Genomic DNA, 24,084 nt, shown 5'->3' with positions numbered 1-24,084 from the left:
CAGGGTAATGCTCATTACTGCCCGCACAGCCTTCCCTTGCTGATGAAGAACACTCCAAGCCAGATGAACTGCTCTTTGTTCCAGTACGCTGATGTGCAATGTTCTTTCAAGACAACCAGGACCCCCACATTCTTTAGTGACTCAAGTGCCCCACCCCTGACCATTGATGCAGCTGGAGTCAACGTCTGGGATGGACCCATAGAACTGAACCGCACACCCTTGAGCAGGCTTGTCCTGGCTGGCCACCAGTCTAGCAAGACCACGACATTCCGAGACATGGTGATCAACTGAAGACTGTTCCGACTTGAACTGTGGGCCTGGGACATCCAGTGCTGAATAGCTCTCATTCTCAGACAGTCAAATGAGTCCTGTAGGTAGTGCCTGCCATAAACTCCCATGAGACCCAGGAATAACTTTATCAAAGATTCCAAGTTGCCCTACACAGAGGGTAGACATTTCTCAGAATGAGAATCTGTCCTCAGAAAAGCTCTGAGTCCAGTATGAGAGAGAGAGAACTGTGCAGAACCGACAGACTGGATTAGGAAGCGACCGCAGATCCAAAGGTTTGGCCACCGTCAGATCTGATGGCCCATGTGAGCTCCTCTCTTCAGTTACTGAAGCTGGAGGTGGAACAAATCTGCTTTGGAACTGTTGTGGCCCGATCAAAAATTGGATGGAATCTGCTAGCAGTTCTGGTTCCCACCTATCAGAGCTCATGTGGCTTTTTCCTCTGTCTCAGATGCTGCTGCACCGAAGATGCTGATGGCCCTAATTCAAAGGCACTGCTTACATCCCTCTTCCAGGCAACTGGGACAGACCCCGGTCCTGCAGCCGCAACGTCAGAGTCGGATTGCTGCGAAGCATGAGGTACAGCACTGTCCTCAACCTTTCTTTGGGAACCAGAACCGTGGGAGCCAACCACCCAGCCCTCAGTTCGGCCACATGATGCCTTAGGGCTTGACTGTCCGGCCCAGACAGGGGCTGTGGCTTCCTGGAACTCTTCCATCAGCTGGAAGCGGGAGGGGGCCACCGGGACAAAGGCTGAACATTTGGACCTTGGAGCTGAAGTCTGAATGGATGCAGAGGGGCTAATGTCGAGGACTTCCTGAAGCAGAAGGAGTTGCAGATGAATCTGAGGAACTATTGTGGTTCTCAGACCCTCTTTCTGGAGATTGGGCAAGAGATGGCAATAGCATGGGATCAGAGATTCAAGCTGGGTTGAGTTTGCAGTCATCAAAAGGATTATTCTCCCCGAAGTTAGCTGGGCAGGCTGGAGATACCGATCTGGAACCTCACAGAGCCTTTAGATCCTTACAGAACACTTTTAGCTCCCCAAGAGGAAGCAAGGAGTCTGGGTGCGTGCAGTGGAGAGAAAAGTGATCAGATTAATAAGAGACCTCCCCATTCCATGTGATCTCAGTATATTCTTTTTGCAGCCTCACCCCAGGCCAGGTGCAGGATGCAAGCGAGGAATTGGGACCGCCAACTACCAGAAGCTAAGAACTGGACCAACCTGCTCTAACTCTGGCTGGCACACCAGAGTGTTTGAGTCCTGAAGGCACACACAGAAAATCTTCCACCCGCAGCTGAGTCCTGTGCTTGGTGGTAACTAACCACTGAGGAAAGTCTGTCAGGAGTGACCACCAATGCACCAGAAGGCGTTGGCCTGTAAAGATGCAGACCTCCGAGATGCCTCCACCCTAGAGGTGGCTGCATTTCAGCGTATAGGACCAGTAGTTTTGTACAGCATTTGTGCTGTCCAGAAAAGCAAGGCCCTCCTCCTCCTCTTGAGCAGCTGCCTGCTGATCAGGAGTGCAGGTTTTGCTAGTTACTTGAATTCAGAACATACTGTACACCGGGCGTCACAGAATGTCATGGTCTAACTGGGTCCTTCCTGTTCCCAACCCAGAAGCCCCTGTAATGCATGAAGAACACCCATGGTGCAGCAGCCACCAATCTCACTTGGAGGAGTCACTGATTCGCAGAGAAGTCTGGCTCTTGTGGGCTACACCCTGCCCCCAGCAAGGAGACCGGCACTGCTAAGCAGTCATGGGCACTGCAAGCTTGAAGAGGCCAGGTGCTAGAGCCCCTGTATGGCTGGGCAGTGGTATCCGCAGGTCACCAGGCCCATGAGATGTGACCTGTACAAGAGCGAATACATTTAGGTGAGCAGGGTTCCACCTACCAGGTCAAAGTGGCAGTTCTGGCAGAGGTAGTGTCCTGCTGGACTCTGGGTAATGTTCTGGCATTCGCCGCAGACCAGCCTCCCATAGACTTTGGAGAACAGAGTTGGAGCAAACACACCTGTCAGGGGAGAGAAAGGGGGGTTGGAATGGATCCGGGATGGAATGGACACCACACCGTCGGCTGACACGGACGACAAGACCCAGGGCAAGAGGAAAAGGGTGCAAGAGACACCACACTTCCACTGGGAAGCGGTTCAAGACTTTGGCCACACCCGGCTGCAGAGACTGAATGAGCTGCAGGGCACAGAGTCCCACTTCGCTGCAGGTTGCTGGTTCTCCTCTCCGGCAGCTGGCTAAGATGAATTCCCACCTATCCCCCCCCTCCATCTGGCCACCATGCCTGGAGACGGGCCATTAGGGAATAACAAAGTCCCTTTAATAGGTTGTTCCCAACCCACCAGGGAGCCCAAGAACACACGTCCTCTGTCCAAGGAATAGGACACGCTTCCCTGCCAGTGTGCTCTGGCTGATCCCCGAGGGCCCCACGCCCTGCACAGAAACAAACAGTTTGTGTCCATTCAATCCCTGGCTTTTTGATAAAAAGCAACACACCCTGACTGCATGGCCACTCCGACGTGGATACCTGCCCACTCCCAGGGCCTAGGCGGAGCCAAACCCATTTTGTGCTAGCCAGCCGGATGGAAGTAACACCCCTAGGAGTCAAGGTGTCCAGTACCCAGGGGAAGTAAGAGGGGCGAGACGTCCTGCTCAGGGCACCCCACCTCTAGCTCGAGGAGCTGCATCATGCACGGAAGGGTGTCCCACCCAGCTCCCTGGAACTGTGGGAACCTCCCTGCAATGATGGGCCGCAGCATTCTGTGAGCAGTGCGTGACTCCAGACGCTATCCCATGTTTGCAATAGGCGCTGCCACTCGAAGGGACTGAGCAGAGATGGAACTCCACAAAACTAGCCTGAAATGAGGTCATAACCCCCAGGGGATGTGCACCGGGTACATTTATCCCTCAAGGCTGGAGCCCTGCAGCAGAGCCAGGCTTCGCTGGAGAGGCCTTGAGAGCGGAAGATGGGCCCAGCCTGTAACAGACAGGCCCCGCACGACAGCATGGTCAGGGGGTGCGGCCCATACATTCGGGTGAGGAGACCGTGCATTTGGCTCATTCCTGTACTCACGGCTTCAGTGCTTGGCCAGTTTCTCGCTTACCTCCCACGGAGAGGAAGAGCAGGGCAGAGCTGACGCCTGCCGATCGGCTGTTAAACCTCTGCTCCTGGTGGCGGATGCCTCCAATCACCATGCACAAGCCCTTGAAAGGAGCAGGGGACACTCAGTTATCAGCCCTGAGCCTTGGGCCACCTCAGCTGATGTGCATTTCAAACGGCGGCACGGCTAGCAAGGTAACACTGCCCCCCACCCAGGGGTTTGCAGGCCACTCAGCTGTGTGGCCCACCATCACGAGAGGCAGCTTCTAAGACAGAGGTGGGCAAACTACTGCCCGCAAACCACATCCAGCCTGCGGGACCATCCTGCCCAGCCCTTGAGCTCCCAGCCAAGGAGGCTCGCCCCGGCCCCTCCCCTGCTGCCCCCCCACCCCCGCAGCCATGCCGCCGCGTGGGCCGCGCTCTGGCAGTGGAGCAGCGCACTCCTGCCGAGCAGAGCGGCAGTGTGTCTAACTCCAGCCGGTGCGGCAGCCAGACATACTGCTCTGAGCAGCATGGTAAGTGGGCTGGGGGGGAGGGGCTGGATAAGGGGCAGAGGGTTCCAGGGGGGCAGTCAGAGGACAGGGAGCGGTTGGATAGGGCGGAGGTTCGGGGTGGTGGTCAGGGGACGGGGAAGCTGAATAAGTGTGGGAGTCCTGGAGGCTGGTCAGGGCAGTCGGGACTGGGAGCAGGGAGGTTGGCTGGGGGTGGGGTCCAGAGGAGCAGGGGGTCCCAGGAGGGGGCAGTTAGGGGACAAGTAGAGAAGGGGGGGTTCTGAGGCGGGCAGTCAGAGGGGGTGGGGGCCAGGCTGTTTGGGGAGCCTTCCCTACCTGGCCCTTCATACAGTTTTGCAACCCCACTGTGGCCCTCAGGCCAAAAAGTTTGCCCACCCCTGTTTGAAGAGGAAAAAGGTTGGCCGGGGCAAGTCTGAATGAAGCACTTCAGAACCCAGAGGCAGAACTACCAGAAGCTGCCCGCTCCGACAGCCGAGCCTCCAGCCAGACTCACCGGCACGAGGAGGACACAGCCCAGCAGGGTCCCCGTCAAGGCCGACTTCACAATCTCCTCGTAACACTTGTTCCCTTCCCGGGAACCCTTGATCAGCGCCGTGATGTAGAAGGTCAGCTCTATGATGGAGCCAAAGGAGGCATTCACCACAGCCCCCACCGCAAAGTTACTCTGAGCTGAAATACTAAGGCACACGGAGGCAGGGGGTTAGTTAGCAGAAGGAGGCTCGAGACAGACCCTGGGTGGAGACAGCCTGATGGATCATTCCACACGAACAGGAGAATTCTGGCTACTGGTGCAACCTTCTATATTGGAGCCACCTGGCTCCCAGCCCTCATAAAGGGACTTTAGGGCACGTTTGTTTGGTTTTTTTAGGGAGGGTGCCGCCGTCCTCCTCTACAAATCTGTCCACCAGCAGGGCTGCAGCGACGCCCCTTTGTGCTGCACCCTCAAGCTAAACGCTGAAGCGGAAACCTGAGGATCAGCCAAGAGCTGCTGGAAGCGGGGTCACTTCTGTAGCCAGCGCTTGGAGGCGGTGCCTCTGCCCGGTGCCGCCTCTCACACGGCTGGACAGCTTGGCAAGCTTTCCTGTCGCGGATACTGCCTGCGGCCTCCCTTTCGAGAGCAGCCTACAGGGTTAGTGTAGGAGCCGGGGCAGATTAGGGTGTTATGGGGCCCCGGGCCAGAGCAAGTGGGGGCCCCTCCCCACCCATTCTGCCTGCAGTCCCCCCCGCTCTGCCTGGCGCTCCAGCTGGGGCTCACCCCACTCCACCTGGAGTGCTGGGCATGGGGGTGGTGTGTGACAAGCCCCTGCACCCCAACTGGAGCAGGTCTGGGCCCATTTTTCCAGGGCCCCCAGGCATGGGCCTTGCTGGCCCAGTGGCTAATCCACCACTGCACAGGAGGGCTGCATATTCCACCCCAGAGACAGCAGAGGTGGTGCCCAGATACAGCACGATGAGCCAACTACGCATAGTGACACTCCACCGGCAGTCCAAGAATCCCACAGGGAGCTCATGCCTTCAGCTGGATTTCACAGCCTGCTTTGCCACAAGAAGCCGACGGCCTGTCGCAGGAATGAGCCGCCCAAGCGGCAGCCAGGACTCCTCCCAGCAAGGAGGTGTGAGATTGGGGGTGGCGGAACAAGAGTCATGTTGTGTCGTTACGCCGTTCGCCGGCGAGACGGCACGATGCAGCTTCGGAATGGGGTGGGGGAAGGGATTACACAAGGGATTGTTTTGAACCCCAGCCCCATGCCAGATGTGGGAGAAGGCGCGTCCTCACCTGGCGATGGCCATGCCGATGTAGTAGGAGAGGGGCATGATGGAGAGCAGCGAGAGGGTGAACTTCACAAGAGAGCTGGTGAAACGGTTGTGGCTGTCCACGTAGCCCAGAACCAGAGTCACAATCACGAGTGGCAGCAGGTCTGCGGTGCGGCCGGTCAAGGGGCACTTCCTGGCAATGTTGGGGCACCCGTCATGAGGGCCAGAGCGCCTCGCCTGGGGATGTGCTTAGCCTCCACATGCCAGGAGGGAGCTTAAATAACCTGAGCAGGAGAGTCCATGTAGATGGACTGAACCCAGATCTCCCAACTCCCAGGCTTGGTCCTCAGCCACAAAGCCACCACTCACGTTTTTCTTACTACCCGGCCATGCCTCATTGCCCAAGAGCGCAGGCGTCTGCTGAGCACATGGCACGCCGCTCGCATGGCACGCCAGCCTCCATCCGAGGCAGGGTCCTTCCCCCCTAACCCCGTACTAGCCAGGCCTGCTGCTCAGAGCCTGCTGAAGGATTGCCTTGCGCTCATCAGGGAGGTGTGGAGAACCCCAGAGAGGCTGCATGCACACCTCCGCAGGAGGTTCCTGTACGTTCTCAGGGCCTCCATATCCCTTCTCCACCCCGGGGAGCCCTGGGCCGCCCAACACGCGTTACCCAGCAACACCGGACACTGGCACTGGAGCCAGGCGGCCGTCTGAAGGATACTGACGGCGAAGACGTTGATCCCATCCACGGCGTATTTGTAGTAATAGGCATTAACAGCCCGGTAGCAGCACAGAATCACTTCGGCCTCCAGCGGCACTTCTGTCTGCGGGGTCAGAGAACCCAGGCATTAGGGTGGTTTCTAATCCACAGCAAACCTCACTATTCTCAGCAGTGCTGGGAGAGACGTCCCATTTCATGGCGTCCCCCAAGGAGGGGAGGATTGTTTGGACAAGGGGAAATGCCAAAGGATCCACTGGGCTCAGAGGCTCCCCTCTGCCCTCCTTTGCAGCATGGAGGCATCTTTAGCGAAGGTCTTATCAGAGCTCTGGCGCAGGTTGGTCTGGACTAGCCCATGCTAGTCACGTCGACCGGCTCAGCCCTGCGCTCACCTGCACCGGAGTCAGGAAGGTGGACACTGCGGGTGGCTTGAAGCCAACCATCCTCCAGATCACCCTACTGGCTGCTTCCCCACCAGGCCAGCCTAGCTCTGATTGAGAGGCAGCCAACCCCCGCCCAGCCCTTCCGCAGCTGCTCTGCCCACTCCTACGTCCAGGAGGTTGGGAAGCGGGGCACTGAGCTAAGATGAACCCTCCTCCCATGCAGATGGTGCTGTGGAAGGACTGCTCTCCTCACCCAAGTCTTCCCCATCCACCCCTCCCCGCCCCGGTACAGGGATGGGAAGTGTTAGCAAGTAGCAGGCTACTCTCTCTAGACGCCAGGCACCCCCCTCCCCTGGGGCGGGCTGGAAACCCGTGACAGTCGCGGCGGAACCAACCTTCCTCATCCGCTGGACGTGCACGTGCTCTGGGGCCAGGAGCAGGACTTTGGTGACGGTCCGAGCGTTCATCTTGGCAATGGGGATGATGAACACGAGGAGCCAGGCGATGAAGCAGACCAGGCCGTGGGCCAGAGCGAGGACCGGGTAGCCCAGCAGGAGCCAGATGTAAGTGCTGACACGCCGCTGGTGGGAAGAGCGAAGCAAGGGCTGCGTGAGCGGCCACGGGCAGTGCCAAGCTAAGGGAAGACGCTTCCAATCAGGAGCCATCGGGGCTCCCTGGCTGCTACTCAGATCTGCTGGGGCACCAGCGCAGACCATTACGCCCATGCGTCCGTTACAGGGACCGTACAACTGGAGGAGACCTACTGGCATCCTGTTCCTCCATCTCCTGGCCCGGGGAGTATCGGGGCCAGGGATTCAGAAGCCAGAGACCTTTCCCTGCTGGTTCCTTCCCATTCCGAGAGGGGATCAGAGTGCCGCAGGACTGCACTGATAGACCCAGCAGGGTGAGCCAAGCCACAGCTGATCCAGAGTAGGAAGGGCCATGCCTAACTCTCATCCGGTTGTGGGGGCCTTCAGAAGAGGAAGGGGGACCCCAGCTCCTTCTGAGGGAGTCAGTGCAGGCACCTACTGGGCTGATAGCTGGGGAGAGGCCTTACAACTTTAAGTCACAGCTGAGCTGGTCTGTGCCAGGCTGCCCACGCCAACAGCACAGGGCGCAGCTAGGGATGGAGCATCTCCGACTCCGCCCCCTGCCCCGTGCGACACAGGCGCTGGGTACACGGGGAAGGGGCCTTACCCAGTGTGTGGCGTCCGCGTGGCTGCCGGGCTCCTGCTGAGTGCCGGGCGCCCCCTCGTGGCGGCTGAGCAGAGGGGTGCTCTCCTTCGCCTCGTTCACCTCCGAGATGACTTCACATTTGTTGAACTTGATGCTGCACTTTCGAGAGTACGTCCTGGTCTAGGGGACAGGAGAGCAGGTCTTCAGAGAGGGGCAGAGATTTGGGGCTTGGGGGGGAGGGGGCCAGGAAGTATGAGAGGGGGCACCGAAGGAACCTCCCCCGAGAGGCTGAGAGGACTCAGCCATGAGCAGAGCAGCTTTCACTTCTGCAGAGGCCAGCACTGGAGGCCGAGGCTCAGGGCCTGCCCCAGCTCCCTTTGCCATTTTCCATTCGTTCTCTGCAGGTCACTTGATTGCTGCTCCACACGGGGTCAGGGCCCCTGCGTTAGAGGCAGAGAACAGCCCCGTCTGCCATGGAGCACCCGGTCGCTGCTCTCATGTGAGCAGATGCCCCGAGCTGGATTAGGTTTCTACGCAGGGAATCATGTCCAACACTGGCTCCTTTTCTGGCCAGGATGTACCGGGCAAGGAAGCCAGCTCCCCCCCTGGAAAGAGTCTCTGCTCCTGCAGTTTTGTCAGCCAGCTGGCTGGGGATCCCCACTTCAGAACCGGGCAGCGACAGCAGCGATGAAGCAGGTCGCTCATTGTCCACCCCGCCGCTCCCCTCTACCTTCTGAATCACTTTTCCAAATGGCCAGAGGAAATACCCAGTGAGGTCCCAGCACAGCTTCCCTGTGGGGAGAAAGGAGACGGCAGTCACCCCCGGAGCTGGGGCAAGGCTCCCTGGGAGGGCTCCCTTTGGCCGGCCAGGCGCTCCCTCTGAGCCAGAGGAGGTTTACTGAGGGTGTCCTGGGGGATGGGACTTGCCCAGGTGGAAGGGAAGGTGACCTGCCCTCTGTCACCATGACGAGTGCTGGGTGGAAGGAAACTCACGGCTAGCTATGAAGCTAGCCTGCTCCAGGGGGCACGGGGCGGAGCGGCCCCACCACAGCCTGCCAGCCCCGGAGCTGCAGCTGCTTCGGAGGCTGGGGGGAGAGCAGCGTGGCCAGAAGCGGAGAGACTCTGGCCCCACCTCTTCCCTTCTGGCTGGGCTGCCTCTCCTTGCTCCCTCTGTTGGGGGGGAGGGGCTGTGTCCCACTGCTCCCTCTCTGTACCCGTTCATAAGCCGACCCCCTTCTCTGGTGCTTCCCTTTTTTACTAAATAATTTGGCTTATGAACAAGTAGATACGGTACCAAAGGCCGCAAGTTCTCAATCACCTGGAATCTAAGTTATTGGATGTCTTAAGTTGCCTCCCTATACCTGGTGTTGCTCCCATTTTCCTCCCACAGGTGTGATCTGATGCTCTAAGGGGCGGGAAGAATTCCAGTTTCGTTGTGTTTCTACAGCAGCTGGCACGAGAGGGCCCATGACAAGGGCTCCTAAGCACTACGGCAATACGTTATTAGTGTAACACGCGATTTATTGTACCCGGTATTCCAAGAGAACCGAGCTGGGTCTAAAATGAAACGGCTAGCACAGATCACTGGCAGGGATTGCACTGTGTGTGTCCGGTGCACAATGGGCCCTGGCTCCCAGGCCTATGAGAATACACGTCGCAGTTCAAGAGTCTCTGCAGAACGCACCGTATGGCGCTCCCAGTACTGTGAGGAACATCAGGGCAGAGACCAGGAGATAGAGGAGGGACAGCCACCAACCGAACAGCAGCAGGTAGAGGATGTTCCCACATGTGACTGTGGAACCTGGCAAAGAGAAGATACAAGGATTGAGGGAGTGACCTGTGGAGAAACTAAGAGGTAAGTTCGGAGGAGCCCATCTGAGGACTGGCCCAGTTGCTTTTGGAGTCATCAAGTCTAATACCCAGAATTTTGTCCAGGTGAAAGGAGCTGGATTAGTAGCCCTAGACACTGAAGTCCTGCTTATCCTCTAAATGTGTACAGCTGGGCTTGGGAATCCCATCACTCCCTCCCCCCAAGCAAGTGAGGAACGCTGCCTGGCGGAGGAGGTGGCTAAGCCCCCACTCTGCAGAATTTAAGCACTCCCTTTTGGATGTTTCAGCCCTTATATCTACAAAGCTGAGAGCCTGCAACTGTGATGTGATGCAGTGACGTTTTCCCTGCTGCTGGTCGTGCGGGCAGTCCTGGCGTAGGTTACATTATGAATGCCAACACGATGGCCACCATTGCCTTCTGCTGAGGGCAATCAAGGGCTCCCCTTGGGCGGGAGGTGGTCTTAAGGAGGCCACGCACAGAGGCCTGGATTTGGAAGCAGCGGCCCCCACTCGGTGGCACTTTAAACATGAGGGCCGGGTCAGTCAATAGGAGTTTGCTACCATCACCTACCAGACGGGCTGACAAGTTAGAGTGCTGATGGATTCCAGATGCCCCCTGCTGGCCTTGCAGATAAATAGGATCAAAACAGAGCTCTCAGAACTGCTAGCTGCCAGGGAGGCGGGGATTTCGAGAGGCCCTTACCAGAAGTTCAGGCAGGGCATCATTTCCTACCTCTGGGGCTTTTCACGACGTTCAGATCGGAGTAGAGCTCTTTCACGATTTCCGACCGGTCTTCCCAAGGCCTGGCTGTCACGTGGCTCTTCCATTTCTTAAAGCCAAACTGTGAAGCAGAGAGAGACAAGTCAGTCAGACCCCAGGCGACTGCACCTGCCTGGTTGCTGCCCTTCCAGAGAGCACGTTTCACTCCTTCCAGCTAGTCAGAGGTGCTGCAGGTTGTTTCACAAGGAAGCTACCAATAGGGATTTTTAGAAGATGCTCTTTGGTTGGTAGGAGGTTATGGTCTCTGGTGGCGGCGGGGAATGTTATTGTGTCTGATCAGCCCCCACCCAAGCTCAGCACACATGGGATGTGTACAGTCACATGACTGTGAAACTTATTACACTGCAGCCATAACAAACATGCTATGGGCAGATATACTGAGGGGGAAGGAGGGCAAGAGGCAGTGGCTGCCCCACATTAGGATTGCGGTTGCTAATCCACAGGAGGTTTGGAGAGACCTGAGACAGTAGTTCAACTCCTCTGCTCCCCAGGAGGCGCTCATACAGGAGCATGCAGTGGGGGAGAAGGCAGAGCTGGCGCTACTTGGACTGACTAGCTGGCTCCAGAGATCAGGATACAGAGCTGGTGAGGGATTTCTGACTGGGGTCTCATTTCCGTGAGGGCAACCAAACATCAAGATATAGTTGTCTGGGACTAGCAGACTGAGACCAGCCACCAACGTAGTCGGGACAACTCTCCTCTGCCCACACACCTGACAGCACCCCAGAAACCTCAGTCAACTGCTTTACTGCCCAGCCTGGATGAGAAAGGCAGTGAAAGATCCTGCGTGTGTTCAACACACATCATCATCAACAGTGAATAACAGAGCCAGTTAATCCTCGCTAACGAGGACAGACAGGGTATGTCTATGCTGCAAAGAAACCGGCAGCGCCGTGTCTCAGACTTGTGGGATTACAAACAGTGCAGATGTTCCAGGCGAAGGGAAGAGGGTTTGAGCCCAAGTCAATGGAGCTGGGCTCAGACTTGGTGCCGGGGTTTTTTCTTTGCAGTGTAGATGTACCAAAACGCATTCAGCCTTCCTGTAACATGAGGGAGGGGTGGTAAAAATCCAGACCCCAGAATTCCCTGGAGAAGGGCTTGGTGGGATTTTCCCCTACAGATCATTTGTTCAGTTCCAATTTGGACTCCGTGGCCCGAGTTACTTGTACTGTGTTATGGTAAGTGAAGGCAGTGAGAGGTTTTAGAATTGGAGGGAATTTCAAAGTTCCCCACAGCACAGCGGAAGGATGGCCTAGTGGCTAGAGCACAAGCCTAGGACTTGAGACCCGGGTTTAATTCTCTGCTTCGCCACAGACTCCCTGCGTGACCTTGGGCATGACCTTTACTCTGTACCTCAGTTCTCATCTGAGAGATGGGGCACAAGAGCCCTGCCCTACCTCATGGGGCATTGTGAGGATAAGCTACGCAGTGAGGTGCTCAGGCACGAAGGTAACGGGGTCAGAAAACCTGCAGGGAACACTGGTGCTCTCTCCCAGCTGCAGGTATTAGACACAGGTTATATGCATTTCCCATTCCTAAACTCCATGCACCCCCCAAACTACCCCCCTTCCAGCTGTAGTTACTGCCACACCTACAGCCAGCAGGACACAAGACCTTGACCCCGCAGCTAAAAGGGGGATGAAGGCGAGTGAGAAGACCCAGCTCGTCAGTCGTTTTTGCTCCCCAGTAACCGACTGACTACGAGTGACATTCAGTTGCCTACAGGTCCTCAGCTTTGGGTCAGACTTTATAAACCCAATGGAAACTGAACAGGATGTGGCTTGCAGCCATCTCATAATGTGCTTGTAGCCAACATATGCTGGTGGGGGAGTAACGGATGGTGTAAGGGCGGGCCTACGTTACCAACCTACGCAAGTATAACTCCATCATTCAGGGGTGTGACAAATCCACACCCTGGAGCCACGCAGTTGTACCGGCCTAACACCGGATGTAGACAGCATTGTAGCAAGGGGAGAGCGTTTCCCGTTGACATAGCTACCAGCACTCGGGGGCAGGAGGGAAAGGGGGTGGAGGACCTATGTCAGAGGTGGGCAAACTACGGCCTGCAGGACCCTCCTGCCCAGCCCCTGAGCTCCTGGCCTGGGAGGCTTGCCCCCCCACCCCCTCCCCCTCCCCTGCTGTCCCCCCCCCCCCGCAGCCTCAGCTCACTCTGCCGCTGGCACAATGCTCTGGGCGGCCAGGCAGTGCAGCTGCAGAGCTGCAGCCTGACCTGGTGCTCTGGGCAGCACGGCTGTAGCGCCGCCAGCCACCGGCGCAGTAAGGGGGCAGGGGGGATCGATAGAGGACAGGGGAGTTCTAGGGGGTGGCTGGATGGGGCAGGGGTCAGTCAGGGGCAGAGGTTTGGGGGCGGTGAGGGAACAGGGAGAAAGGGTGGTTGGATGGGGCAGAGGTCCCAGAGGGGCAGTCAGGAAGGAGGGGCAGGTTGGATGGGGCAGCGGGGGGTAGTCGGGGACAGGGAGAAGGGGGTGGTGGATGGGGCAGGAGTCTCGAGGGGGCCGTCAGGGGGCAAGAAGGGGGGGGGGGTCGTATAAGGGTCGGGGGCCGGGCCATGCCTGGCTGTTTGGGGAGGCACAGCCTTCCCTAACCAGCCCTCCATACAATTTTGGAAACCCAATGTGGCCCTCAGGCCAAAAAGTTTGCCTGCTCCCGACCTATGTCAACGGGAGAGGTTCTCCAGTTGGTGTAGTAGCATCTTCACTGATTTAAAATGCTGCACTGTAGCAACTGCAGACCTGCCTTAAGCACGCCCCATGTATTCAGGTGTATTATTTTATAAACAAAGCATGCCCCATGTATTGTTTTATAAACAACACTTCTGTACAAAGCGAGACAGAACTGTGCGAGGTGACGGTGTCTCAGAAGCCAGCTCATTTCTGTAACACTTTGGCACCACCAGCCTTGTAAGACTGAGGCCAGAGCATTGTCACCTATCTGAAGTACAGACTGCCCAGAACAAGCCCTTGTGTTGATTTGTTCTCATCCAGTCTGGAGCTGGTGACTGGTTGCTATGGAGCATGCAGCATATTCTTCACTCACGGCTTTTTGATGAAACACCTATTAGTCATTCCCAGCTAGCTACCCTCCCAGATGAACTTTATCCATTCAGTGCAGAGGCAGCGTCAGCAACTCCAGACCCACGCATGGATCAGTGGTCAAGGTTACTTTGCTGAGGTCCTCCAGATTATGTTCAACTGAAATTAATCCAGATTAACGAGCGAAAGGGGGTGAGAAAATTACGATTTTACAGAACAAACAATGGTTGGTTTTCAGGCGCATGACTCGCCCATTCTGCAATTTAACACAAGTCAGAAGGTTTTATCAGGAGATCGCTGCTTCCCCAATGGAAAGGCAAATTGACCAAAGTTAAGGCTCTGATCAGAGCTAAGTCATTCATCAAGATGTGGGGGACGGGAGGGGACAGAAGGATGTGGCGGGACAGGAGGGGTTTTTGTTTTTTAATAATTGGAGATATACCAATCTCCTAGAACTGGAAGGGACCTTGAAAGGTCATGGAGTCCAGCCCCCTGCCTTCACTAGCAGGACCAATTTTTGCCCCAGACCCCTAAGTGGCCCCCTCAAGGACTGAACTCACAACCCTGGGTTTAGCAGGCCAATGCTCAAACCACTGAGCTATCCCTCCCCCTTTGCCCTGATGGTCCTCACCTTTGCCACACCTAGGGCATCTACCCTTCTGTTCTACTTTACGTAGGTTCACACACCCCCACGCCCCACCACAGCATCAATGCCCTGCTGGTAGCTGCTTGGAACAGGACTAGTGTGTCCCGTGTGGTTTCTTCTCTCTCCCAGGGGGAGAATCACTGTGTGATCAGTGCAGGGTTGGGAGGAGTGGAGTCATTCCCAGATTCAGATACAGGATGTTTTTGTATTTTACTGGCCACTGGGGTGGCTTTTCTCTGCACCCAGGAAGAGACAGCACCATTGCTGCTGAGCCTAGGAAGGAAGAGGGTGGCCCCCATACCCACCACCGTGAGGGAGATTGCCTTTGCACGCATGCCAAGCCCCCGAAGTTCCTCCCAGAGTCTGCACTCTCCAGGGTGCTCAGACGGAGGTGACTGGTCATACGAGTCCCTGCACAGAAGGTCCTTGATTCTTGCTCACCAAGTGACCTGCTTTGCTCTAGTCTATAAGCAAAGATGCAGATTGGGGTGGAGGTCAGAGCAGACAAACTCTTCCTTTGGCCGGTTGGCCTCTGCCTCACCCCTTTAGCTTCCCATGGGGTGTGAGGGTTTCCCCTTCACTGCCAGGCACCAACGTGGTTAGATGAGTGCGCTCCCTCGGAAGCAAGCGCCTACCTCCACAAAGGGAGTCTTTGCTCCGCCTAGGTCTTCTCTCAGGTCTCTAACTAGGGGTGTCAGGGGGGGTGTTGTGACTTCAGGAGAGAGCGTAGCTGAAGTCGATAAGCTAGTTTGGGTACTGGTTTGCTACCTCACCCGCCGCGCAGCCGCCGGTCCCCGGTCAAACTCCTGTCCCGCACTCCCTCCGCTGGAGAGTGGGTGGAGGCGGCGGGCGGCGTCTCTGGTCTGATGTTAGAGCGATCGAGCGAAAAACCAAAGAAGTCAGCCACCCGTCGACCCGGCGGGTAAGTGTAGACCTACCCTCAGTTAGCACATTCCTACTGTCCATTAGCCTGGGGCAGCTAAACCCTTGATCTAGACAAGTGAATTTAGTTACTGACTATCTGGAGAAGCTACTGTCCTGCACAGCTCCTGGGCTGACCGACTCGTCCAACCCATGGCTGAAGAGGAGGACATGCCTCCAACTTCAGTTTCCACATACAAGGTGACCCGTGCCGCACGTTGCTTTTGAGAGGCCCCCGTATAGGACTATAGGCCCATGTTAGATGTGGGTAAACTACAGTTTTAAATTGAGGTGGGATATTGGCATAAGCAACAGGCCCAAAGCATGTGACCAAAATGGATGAGGTCATGAAAAAGAAGGTGTGTTACACTTGTAGTGACCCTTAGAAAAACCAGTTCTCTTCTTTAAGGTTCAGGCTAAGGTAACAGAACTAAAACCTGGTTCATTGGGTACCTGGTTCAGTAAACTGGCCAAATAAGAAATGCCTTCATCTTGCTTTAGCTAAGGCCCAATAATTGGCAATGACATCACTTGTTTGTTAACAGGTACAGAAAAGTGAACTCTTAAAAGGTTCAATCGCTAAATACCCACCTGACCAAGTGGTAGCCAAATGTTTCTAAGCCCCCCTGGGTTTAGCCCATTTATAAGTATCTTGATCAAATGCTTCTGTTGCTGTTTGCATGTAGTGAACTGCTCATTAGTTAGGCACGTTTAGAGCAACTGTATAAACACCTTTTGGCCTTTGGATTTAACAAAAAATATGGTTAAATCAGTGTTGCAGTGATACCCTGCATAAATAGTAATAATTGCAACACGTGATCTATGGGGGAGAGGCAGGTGATGCGAGTCAGAAAAGGTATTTAGCAAAGCAGCAGGCCCAACATGCAGGTCCTGGCCACTAACAGTAGAAGAAACATTTAGAAGAGAGACTTAGGCAGGAGGCCAGTTTTCAGCCTCAGATCGGCCAGACGGGGCCCCTGGGGGTTACGGTCAGATCACCAGCATGGGCGTAAGGGGAGCAGAGGTTTAGAACCATCAGATCACCCTGACGAGCCAGTGCTGTTAACCCCATTTCACAGATGGGGAATGAGACGTTTAAAATAAACTAACTTTAATTCTTTAGAGTTTGGTAAGGAAACGTGTGTGTTGTAAAGAAAGGCGCTGACTAGCAAGTAGCAGGAAGCTCTTTGGTAATAGCTATGAAGCCAGAAGGAATGAAGTAGGGTGGATGTCTGGCTCAAAGAATAACTAAGAAGATAAGGGGTGGTTTCTAAAAAGGCCTCTGACCGACAGGGTTAACTGCAAATGATTTTAAATCAAACCAAAGAGAATCGGTCTTAAAATGAGCCAACGTGGCCCTCCCCCAACCCACACACCCAGTGTTAAAGCCCGTGTGACACCAGGTGCGGTGGGAAAACTCGTGGACAGCAAGGAGGGGAAGACAGACCTTGGGAGGAAAGGAGGTTGTAAATCTTATCTGGATTAAGACTGGAAATCAGGGTGAACGGTCTCAGATTGGTCTTTAGCTGGAGTCAGTCATTGGCAGTGACATCACTTGTTTGTTAAAGGATATACAAGAAGTAAACTCAAAGGGTTCATTGCTAATACCTGCCTGACCACACTGGAGCCAACCAATATGGGTCAGAACAACCCTGGGTTTAGCCCATTTGTAAATATCTTGATCAAGTGCATATAAAATAGGTTCTGTTACTGTCTGGATGTCATAAGTTGCTTAATAATTAGGCTTTTTAGAGCACCTGCAGAACATACATTTGGCCTTTGGATTTAATAAAGGAATTTATGGTTACAGTGTATTTGGTGATTTCCCGTATTAATTTCAATTATTAATTCCAGCAGACAGGGAACTAAGGCACAAAGGTTAAGTGACTTGCCCAATGTCACAAGAAGTTAGTAGCAGAGCAGGGAATTGATACCAGATCTCAAGGCCTAGTGCTCTAACCAATGAGCCACCCTTCCTCTCAGACACCAGAGTAAGAACTGACCCCAGTGCCAGATCCTAGTTGCAGGGGTGGGTTTTTACAGACTAGGCTCCTCACAGAAGCAGCTGACACAGGGGCCACACTTCTGTAGAGAATCCAAACAGCTGCACTGAGCGAAGGAAAGAGCCCAGTAGCCACAGCTGAGAAGAGAGGCACTTTCTGAAGCACCCTAGCTTGAGAGCATATGTGCCAGCAGAGAGGTTGCAGCACTCAGATTCTGGCTTTCAGTCACCGACGCATGACCCCAAGGGAGGGGGCGCAGGGGGAAAAAAAAAGAAAAAGAAAAAACAACACAGAACAAACCTTGTAGTTGTTGGAGAGTTTGTTGGCTTCTACCTCGTTTTCTGCTGTGATGGTGGTTTTCACCAGGCAGCCGTCACAAATTTGCGCCTCGTCAGACAGGTGCTGGCAGCAGGCCGGCGTGGAGATCACTGTGCAAGAGATCAGTGAGGAGAAGCTCAAGATCTGCCCTGTAAGGATCCTGCAGAGATCAGGCATGTCCGTCCTGTAGGGAGCTCAGAGCTGGTACAATATTATTTATTTGTATTACCACAGTACCTTTGGAGCCATGGCCAGGACCCCATCCTACCACATGCTGTACAGACACAAAACCTGGAGACAAAATACATTTGCAAGTCTCAGCAAGAAGAATGTGCCAGCAATTCTTGCTGCTATTTGAAGGGTCAAATTATTAGTTATTCACCCCGGGCAGATGGCTGATGGGTATTTGGGTGGGTGATTCTAACGCACACGTCTCAGCACAACATCATGATAGTCTAAAAAGGCATCCTACCAAATACAGTGTATTCTATCCACCTGTTTAAGAAGTTTACCACCCAATCAGGGAGTAGAAGCAGCACCATGTGTGGTGGACACTCAAGCCACCCAACAGTGTTCTTCCAAACATAAGTAAAATTTTTTTCCTCTATCACTTTTCTCTCAACATCTGATTTTTTTATATACCCTCTATCCCCCCCCCTTTCTCCTCTTTTTTCAAACTGAAGAGTCCTAGCCTCTTTAATCTTTCCTCATATGGGACCCTCTCAAACCCCTAACAAACCAGTGGTTCCCCACGCTGTGGCCTGCTATACATCACACAATCCACAGTGCTTGCTGGGGATGCGTGGAGAGCTGGCTCCCGCAGCTAAACTGGATAAGAGATGCTGAAAGAGCCATTCCTCATAGACTTTAAGGCCGGAAAGGAGCATCATAATCATCTAGTCTCACCTGCTCAGTACAGGCCACAGATACTCACCCATCCTCTCCTGTGGTAGGCCCCTAACCCTGCAATTTCATGTGCCTGTTCCTTTAATATTCCTGGATTTAGATTTTCCAGGCCCCCCAATTTGATCCCATAAAACACTTTCCTGTGAATTGCTAGAGTTGTCACTGGAACTAGCAGGAGAGGGGGTACCTGAGCCCTCTCTCTTGGACAGGCAGTTCCTTGCTATGGTGACGTTTGAGGACCCCCATGGCAAACATTCAACACAGCCACGTTCTCAACAGTCACAAGTGCTTTGGAAAACATGCAACAGAAACGATTCATAACCAGTCCTTCCAGCCAGCATCATGAGCGCACGAGAAGAGACAGCCCAGCCCAGTCCCCCTCTGGGGACTTTGTGGGATGTTGCTGTGACCAGAGAGAAGGAAAAAGGACTAAACCAAGCAGACAAGAGACCTAAAGAGCTGATGATGCATCTGTCAAATTCAATATGCCCCACAGGGGAAGTTACCAAGAGAGAACTGCGGGGGTTGTACCCAAGGTGTAGTATTATTAGCTAATTGCATACCCTAAACACCCCCCGAATGAGGTCAGCATTCCCACGGAACGGGCACAGGAATAGCGGAAGAGAGGTCAAGCGGCCATAGCTGAGCGTTCTTGGCACAGACTGTGCCTCTAATAGCGGCTTTTGACATAGAACTGTTTAACCCTTTCGTTGCTGCTCCCCGTCGTTCACTGAAGTCAAGGGAATGCCACCATGTTCCACCTACAGCATTTGCAATCAGTCCCCTGGCGAGAGCGTTATTCCTCCTATCTAGCTAGATGCAGGTCATGAGAGCACTCCTTGTCTGAAGTCTGCTCTGGCCCAGCCTCACACTCTTCACAATCACTATTTAAGCCCTGGGGGTTTTTGCAACCAGAGACCAATCTCCTCCCCACAGTAGGTGCTAGGTTAACCTGCCAGTAGAGGAATACGTGACAAGAAGTTTTATTTCAAGATCTTTGATGTTAGAAAACCTGAAGTTCTTGCTATTACAAATAAGCTATACTCAGCATCACCATGCAAATATAACCCATCTACCACAGTAGGATTTCAGGGGATCCACCCATATAATGAGCATTTATTAGTTAGAGCCCAGGACTCCTGGGTTCTGTGCCCAGCTCTCCCATCCACTCGGAAGTCACTCTATGCCCCAGGTCTGCTGGTCTAAGAGAGGGCAGACTGCCTCTCCTCATGCCCCGAGAGGCAGGCACCACTTGTATCTGCCAGGCACTTAGATCCTTCAACCAAAGGTGCGATCTGAGTGCCACAAGGTTGTGGTGTGTGACCCCAGAGCTGGAGAAGATGGTCACCGACAGACCCCTTTGCACTTGGGAATCTCCCTTGCATTCCCTGGGCTATCTGCACAGTTTCAGTTGGAGTGCATTTCTCAGCTACAGCGCATCAGCCACCTCATCCTCTCCTCGCAAAAGGGACTGAAGGAGAAAGGCACCATCTTTCCCATTGCCCCAGAGGCCAACTCTGTGCAGTAACCCCAGCACCACTCCAGACGACCCTTTCAGCTCCGCTCACCTGGCAGTATCCTGGGGGTCATAATGCTGTGCTGATGGGATCCCGAATGCATGTCCCCAAGGTCTCCATGGGTGTTGTTAATGGCAGCACAGTGCCGGTCACACAGCGACCCTCGCCGATGAGGGTCGACCCGGTGCTCAAATTCCTTGGGGAAATCTGAAACAGATACAGTAAAGGTAGAGTGAGCGAAGGAGCCAGTCGCCATCGGGGCACAGTGCTTGTAGGAGGGAGCAGCAGTTATGGATGCCAGAATGGCAGAGGGTATTTATTAGGAACAGGCAGGGTGGGGAGAGAAATGCTGAAGGTGAGAAATCATGGACGGAGTGGGAAGAAAGCGAAAAGCAGAAGAGACGATAGAGAAACTCCTCCATGCACAGCAAACACCTGAGGACTTTTTTCCAGTGCTGCATCCTGTCTGACTCATCTTGCTTAGGGCATCCTGGGGGAAGGCACCCCATTTTTACAGCTCTGTGGACTTACAGTGGCCAATAGATGCAGTGAGGAGGAAAACTGAAGTGGGAGGCAGGATTTGTGTTGCATGGAATGTTTGCTTCCTGCCGGGGTTAGAGGCAATGGTGGATTGGCTGTCTCTAGACAAGGGTAATCAGAAGGTTACCTTTCGGCAAGGAAAGGCCCCCCCCCCCACTTTCCACCCCTCCCCACAGAGGTTATAACCCCCACCCCCTTGGTTTGCTTCAGACGTTGGCAGGTTTGCCCTAGATAGATCTGTTCTAGGGCGGGCCAGGAAAATTCTACTCTTGCTGCCACCAGAGCGAGGACAGATCAAGCAACACAAAATTTCCAGCAAAGTTACACTCTCCCCCAACAAACAGTCCCAGTGTGAGTCAGACGACAGCCAGGATAACAAAACACAGCTCACAGGGCTGGTTGGGAAGTGGCTTCACATGATCTTCACCAACCTAATCAATTATACCATCAAGGTTACACCAGTTAGAGGGATACGGTCCTGGGGTTTCAGAGACAGAGCCTGGAGCTGGTTTAACCCATTGGTCACCTCCAACAGTGTATTGCTTTCAAATCGTTTCATTTTCCCCTTTATGTTCAGGGGATCAATCCTCCTCCCCTTCCCCCACCCCGTTTGTTGGTGAAAAGTGCTAGGTAAAAGCAGTTTCCAGGGGCGTCAATGGGCAGATCAGGCTTGTTTCCAGCACGCATCCCACCTTTAGGTATCAGAAAAGGGGATCTCAAAGCTTGCATTGTCTAAACCTGCCCTGGGTCCCCAGAATACCTCTACACACAGAAATATTGCGTGACCGGCCTTCGCAGCGCCTAGCACTAGATTGTGCCACGCTGACCCGTCCCCCTAAACCATACTGGCGCCTCTGTCTTCAGCCTAATAAAATCTGACTATACATCTGGTCTTCTGAGTCAGAGCTATTCATGCTTTATAACCGATTCTTTCAGGCACTAATACAATAGCACAGCTTAGCCAGACAAAGAAGAGGCACTTCCAAGATAAAGCCATACATTTAAAGCTTACTTGTGAATGGGTTAGATAATGGAACTGAAAGAATTTTAGGAGTCTAAGCTTATTTTTCTACCAGCGTTGCCAACTCTCACCATGTTATTGACAGTCTCACCATTTTTAGATTTTTTTCTTTAAAGACCCAGCTGCTGGAATCATGCTATTGCATGAAAATATCAGCTTGCATTTAAGTTTCTAGTCCTTACGGGTGCAGAGAAAACCTTGCAAAGGTGGAGCATATGCACTTTAGAGACTGGGGGGTGAGAGAACCAGAAGGTAATTGAATCACTACAAAATATTTTTTAAATCTCAGGATTCTTAAGCCAATGCCATGACTGTTGGTTGGTTTAGGTTGGCAATACTTCTGCACTCACCCTCAAGTCTAAAACTGGAGGACATTTAAGTTTCTCTCACAGACACCGTTCTGCTTAGACTAGATTCACAGCAAGCAGCACACCCAAGCTGGGGCGGACAGGCCACAGACTGAGCTTTCCAGGACTAGGCCCAGCCCTTGCACCTAGCACTGGTGGGGGGGGGGGGGGGGAAACCGCTACCAGAAGCAAACAGGTTTCACTCAAAACACACAGCAAGAGACTTGGACTAACCGAGCCAGTGTTTTCTATTCCAGGAAGGCGTCTGCACCCCGTGCACAAACAGCCTCAGCTCATGGTTCTCCTACACTAACAGGACGCCACATCCAGTAGGCTGCAGGGAATTGGCACATCATAGAACTTTTCACTGGATTTCAGAGGTTGTTATTCAGTGTCAGGGTCTGTAAAGCCGCAGACACTCAGTAGATTAGGGACCTGAGTGAATCCAGCATCAGTAACTTCTCTATGGCGCAGTGACTTATTGATACATTACAGAGGCTGGCCAGGGAATAGAAACAAGCCAGAGAATTGCGGGGGGGGGAGGGGGAGAGCCAGAGCCAGCTGCTTTCCCCCTTGCTCTGCCCAGGAGAGGTTCTGGGCGGCATCGCCGGAGCCAAGCCTCGGAGCCCCTTGGCCAGGCCTGCAGCACCCCTGTTTTCACGCACCGGGGGGGGGGGGGGTGTCGGGAACAGGAGGCGGCTCCCCTGCCTTCGGCACGGGGCAGAGCCCAAGGCAGCAGGTGCGGCCAGCTCGGGGCCAGACCCCCCGTCCGGGGCAGCCTCACTCGCTGCACCTGACCGCGGCGAGCCCGGGGCTCGCTCCGCCGGGCCCGCCCCAGCGCGGGCTGCAGCCAGGGGCCCTGCGGGAGCTCCCGCGGCTGGCACCGGGCACCCGCCCCGGCGCATCCCCGCCCGGCCCGGCCCGGCAGCCCCCGGCCCCGCCGCTCACCGAAGGTGTCGTGGGTGTAGCGCCGGCGGCGGCCGGGCTCCGACTCGCCGGACATGGCAGCGCGGGCGGCGATAGCAGCTGCAGCGGCTCCCGCGGGGCTCGGCACGTGCGGCAGCCGGGCCCGCAGCTGGGGATTTAAAGCCCAGCGCGGAGCATGCGCCTGGCACCGCCCCCCCCTTCTCCATCCCCGGGATGAGCCGGGGGGGCGGGAATGTCTGCGCCCAGCTCGGCCCGCCGGGGTGCGGAGTCCTAGGGGCGTATTTACCCTGCACCCCCCGCCGGGCGCACGGTGCTGCAAGGGGTGTATTTACCCTGCCCCCCCCGCACGGTGCTGCAAGGGGTGTATTTACCCTGCACCCCCCCGCCGGGTGCACAGAGCTGCAAGGGGTGCACGGACCTTGCACCCCCCACCCCGCCCGCCGGGCGCACGGTGCTGCAAGGGGTGTATTTACCCTGCCCCCCCTCCGGGTGCACGGTGCTGCAAGGGGTGTATTTACCCTGCCCCCCCCCGCACGGTGCTGCAAGGGGTGTATTTACCCTGCCCCCCCCGCGCCGGGCGCACGGTGCTGCAAGGTGTATTTACCTGCCCCCGCACGGTGCTGCAAGGTGTATTTACCCTGCACCCCCCGCCGGGCGCACGGTGCTGCAAGGGGTGTATTTACCCTGCCCCCCCCGCACGGTGCTGCAAGGGGTGTATTTACCCTGCCCCCCCGCCGGGCACACGGTGCTGCAAGGGGTGTATTTACCCTGCACCCCCCCGCCGGGCGCACGGTGCTGCAAGGTGTATTTACCCTGCCCCCCCGCCGGGCGCACGGTGCTGCAAGGGGTGTATTTACCTTGCACCCCCCCCCCGCCAGGCGCACGGTGCTGCTCGGGGTGTATTTACCTGCACCCCCGCCGGGCGCACGGTGCTGCAGGTGTATTTACCCTGCCCCCGCCGGGTGCACGGAGCTGCAAGGTGTATTTACCCTGTCCCCGTCGGGTGCACGGTGCTGCAAGGTGTATTTACCTTGCACCCCGCCGGGCGCACGGTGCTGCAAGGGTGTATTTACCCTGCACCCCCCGCCGGGCGCACGGTGCTGCAAGGGGTGTATTTACCCTGCCCCCCCCGCACGGTGCTGCAAGGGGTGTATTTACCCTGCCCCCCCGCCGGGCACACGGTGCTGCAAGGGGTGTATTTACCCTGCACCCCCCCGCACGGTGCTGCAAGGGGTGTATTTACCCTGCCCCCGCCGGGCGCACGGTGCTGCAAGGTGTATTTACCTTGCACCCCCCGCCAGGCGCACGGTGCTGCAAGGGTGTATTTG

General features: G+C 55.2%; 1 protein-coding gene across 1 annotated transcript in view; it reads right to left on the bottom strand.

Moving 5' to 3' along the window:
* The window catches only part of LOC120385073 (putative cation exchanger C521.04c), a 30,856-nt gene extending 7,957 nt beyond the window's left edge, over positions 1-22,899 (bottom strand). Inside the window, exons 1-13 of the mRNA XM_039504221.1 lie at positions 22,778-22,899; positions 19,973-20,128; positions 17,481-17,608; positions 10,510-10,618; positions 9,631-9,747; positions 8,677-8,738; positions 7,968-8,126; positions 7,166-7,351; positions 6,391-6,493; positions 5,692-5,833; positions 4,408-4,591; positions 3,407-3,506; positions 2,186-2,304 (exon numbers count right to left, since the gene is read on the bottom strand). Coding sequence (XP_039360155.1) covers positions 2,186-2,304; positions 3,407-3,506; positions 4,408-4,591; positions 5,692-5,833; positions 6,391-6,493; positions 7,166-7,351; positions 7,968-8,126; positions 8,677-8,738; positions 9,631-9,747; positions 10,510-10,618; positions 17,481-17,608; positions 19,973-20,128; positions 22,778-22,832 — 1,620 coding nt within the window. The 5' untranslated portion in view covers positions 22,833-22,899. The remainder of the gene's footprint in view (positions 1-2,185; positions 2,305-3,406; positions 3,507-4,407; positions 4,592-5,691; positions 5,834-6,390; positions 6,494-7,165; positions 7,352-7,967; positions 8,127-8,676; positions 8,739-9,630; positions 9,748-10,509; positions 10,619-17,480; positions 17,609-19,972; positions 20,129-22,777) is intronic.
* Positions 22,900-24,084: the final 1,185 nt, after the last annotated feature.

The sequence above is a fragment of the Mauremys reevesii genome, linkage group 1, assembly GCF_016161935.1.
Source record: "Mauremys reevesii isolate NIE-2019 linkage group 1, ASM1616193v1, whole genome shotgun sequence".
Classification (NCBI taxonomy): Eukaryota; Metazoa; Chordata; order Testudines; family Geoemydidae; genus Mauremys; species Mauremys reevesii.
This window is presented reverse-complemented; position numbering and strand designations above follow the sequence as displayed.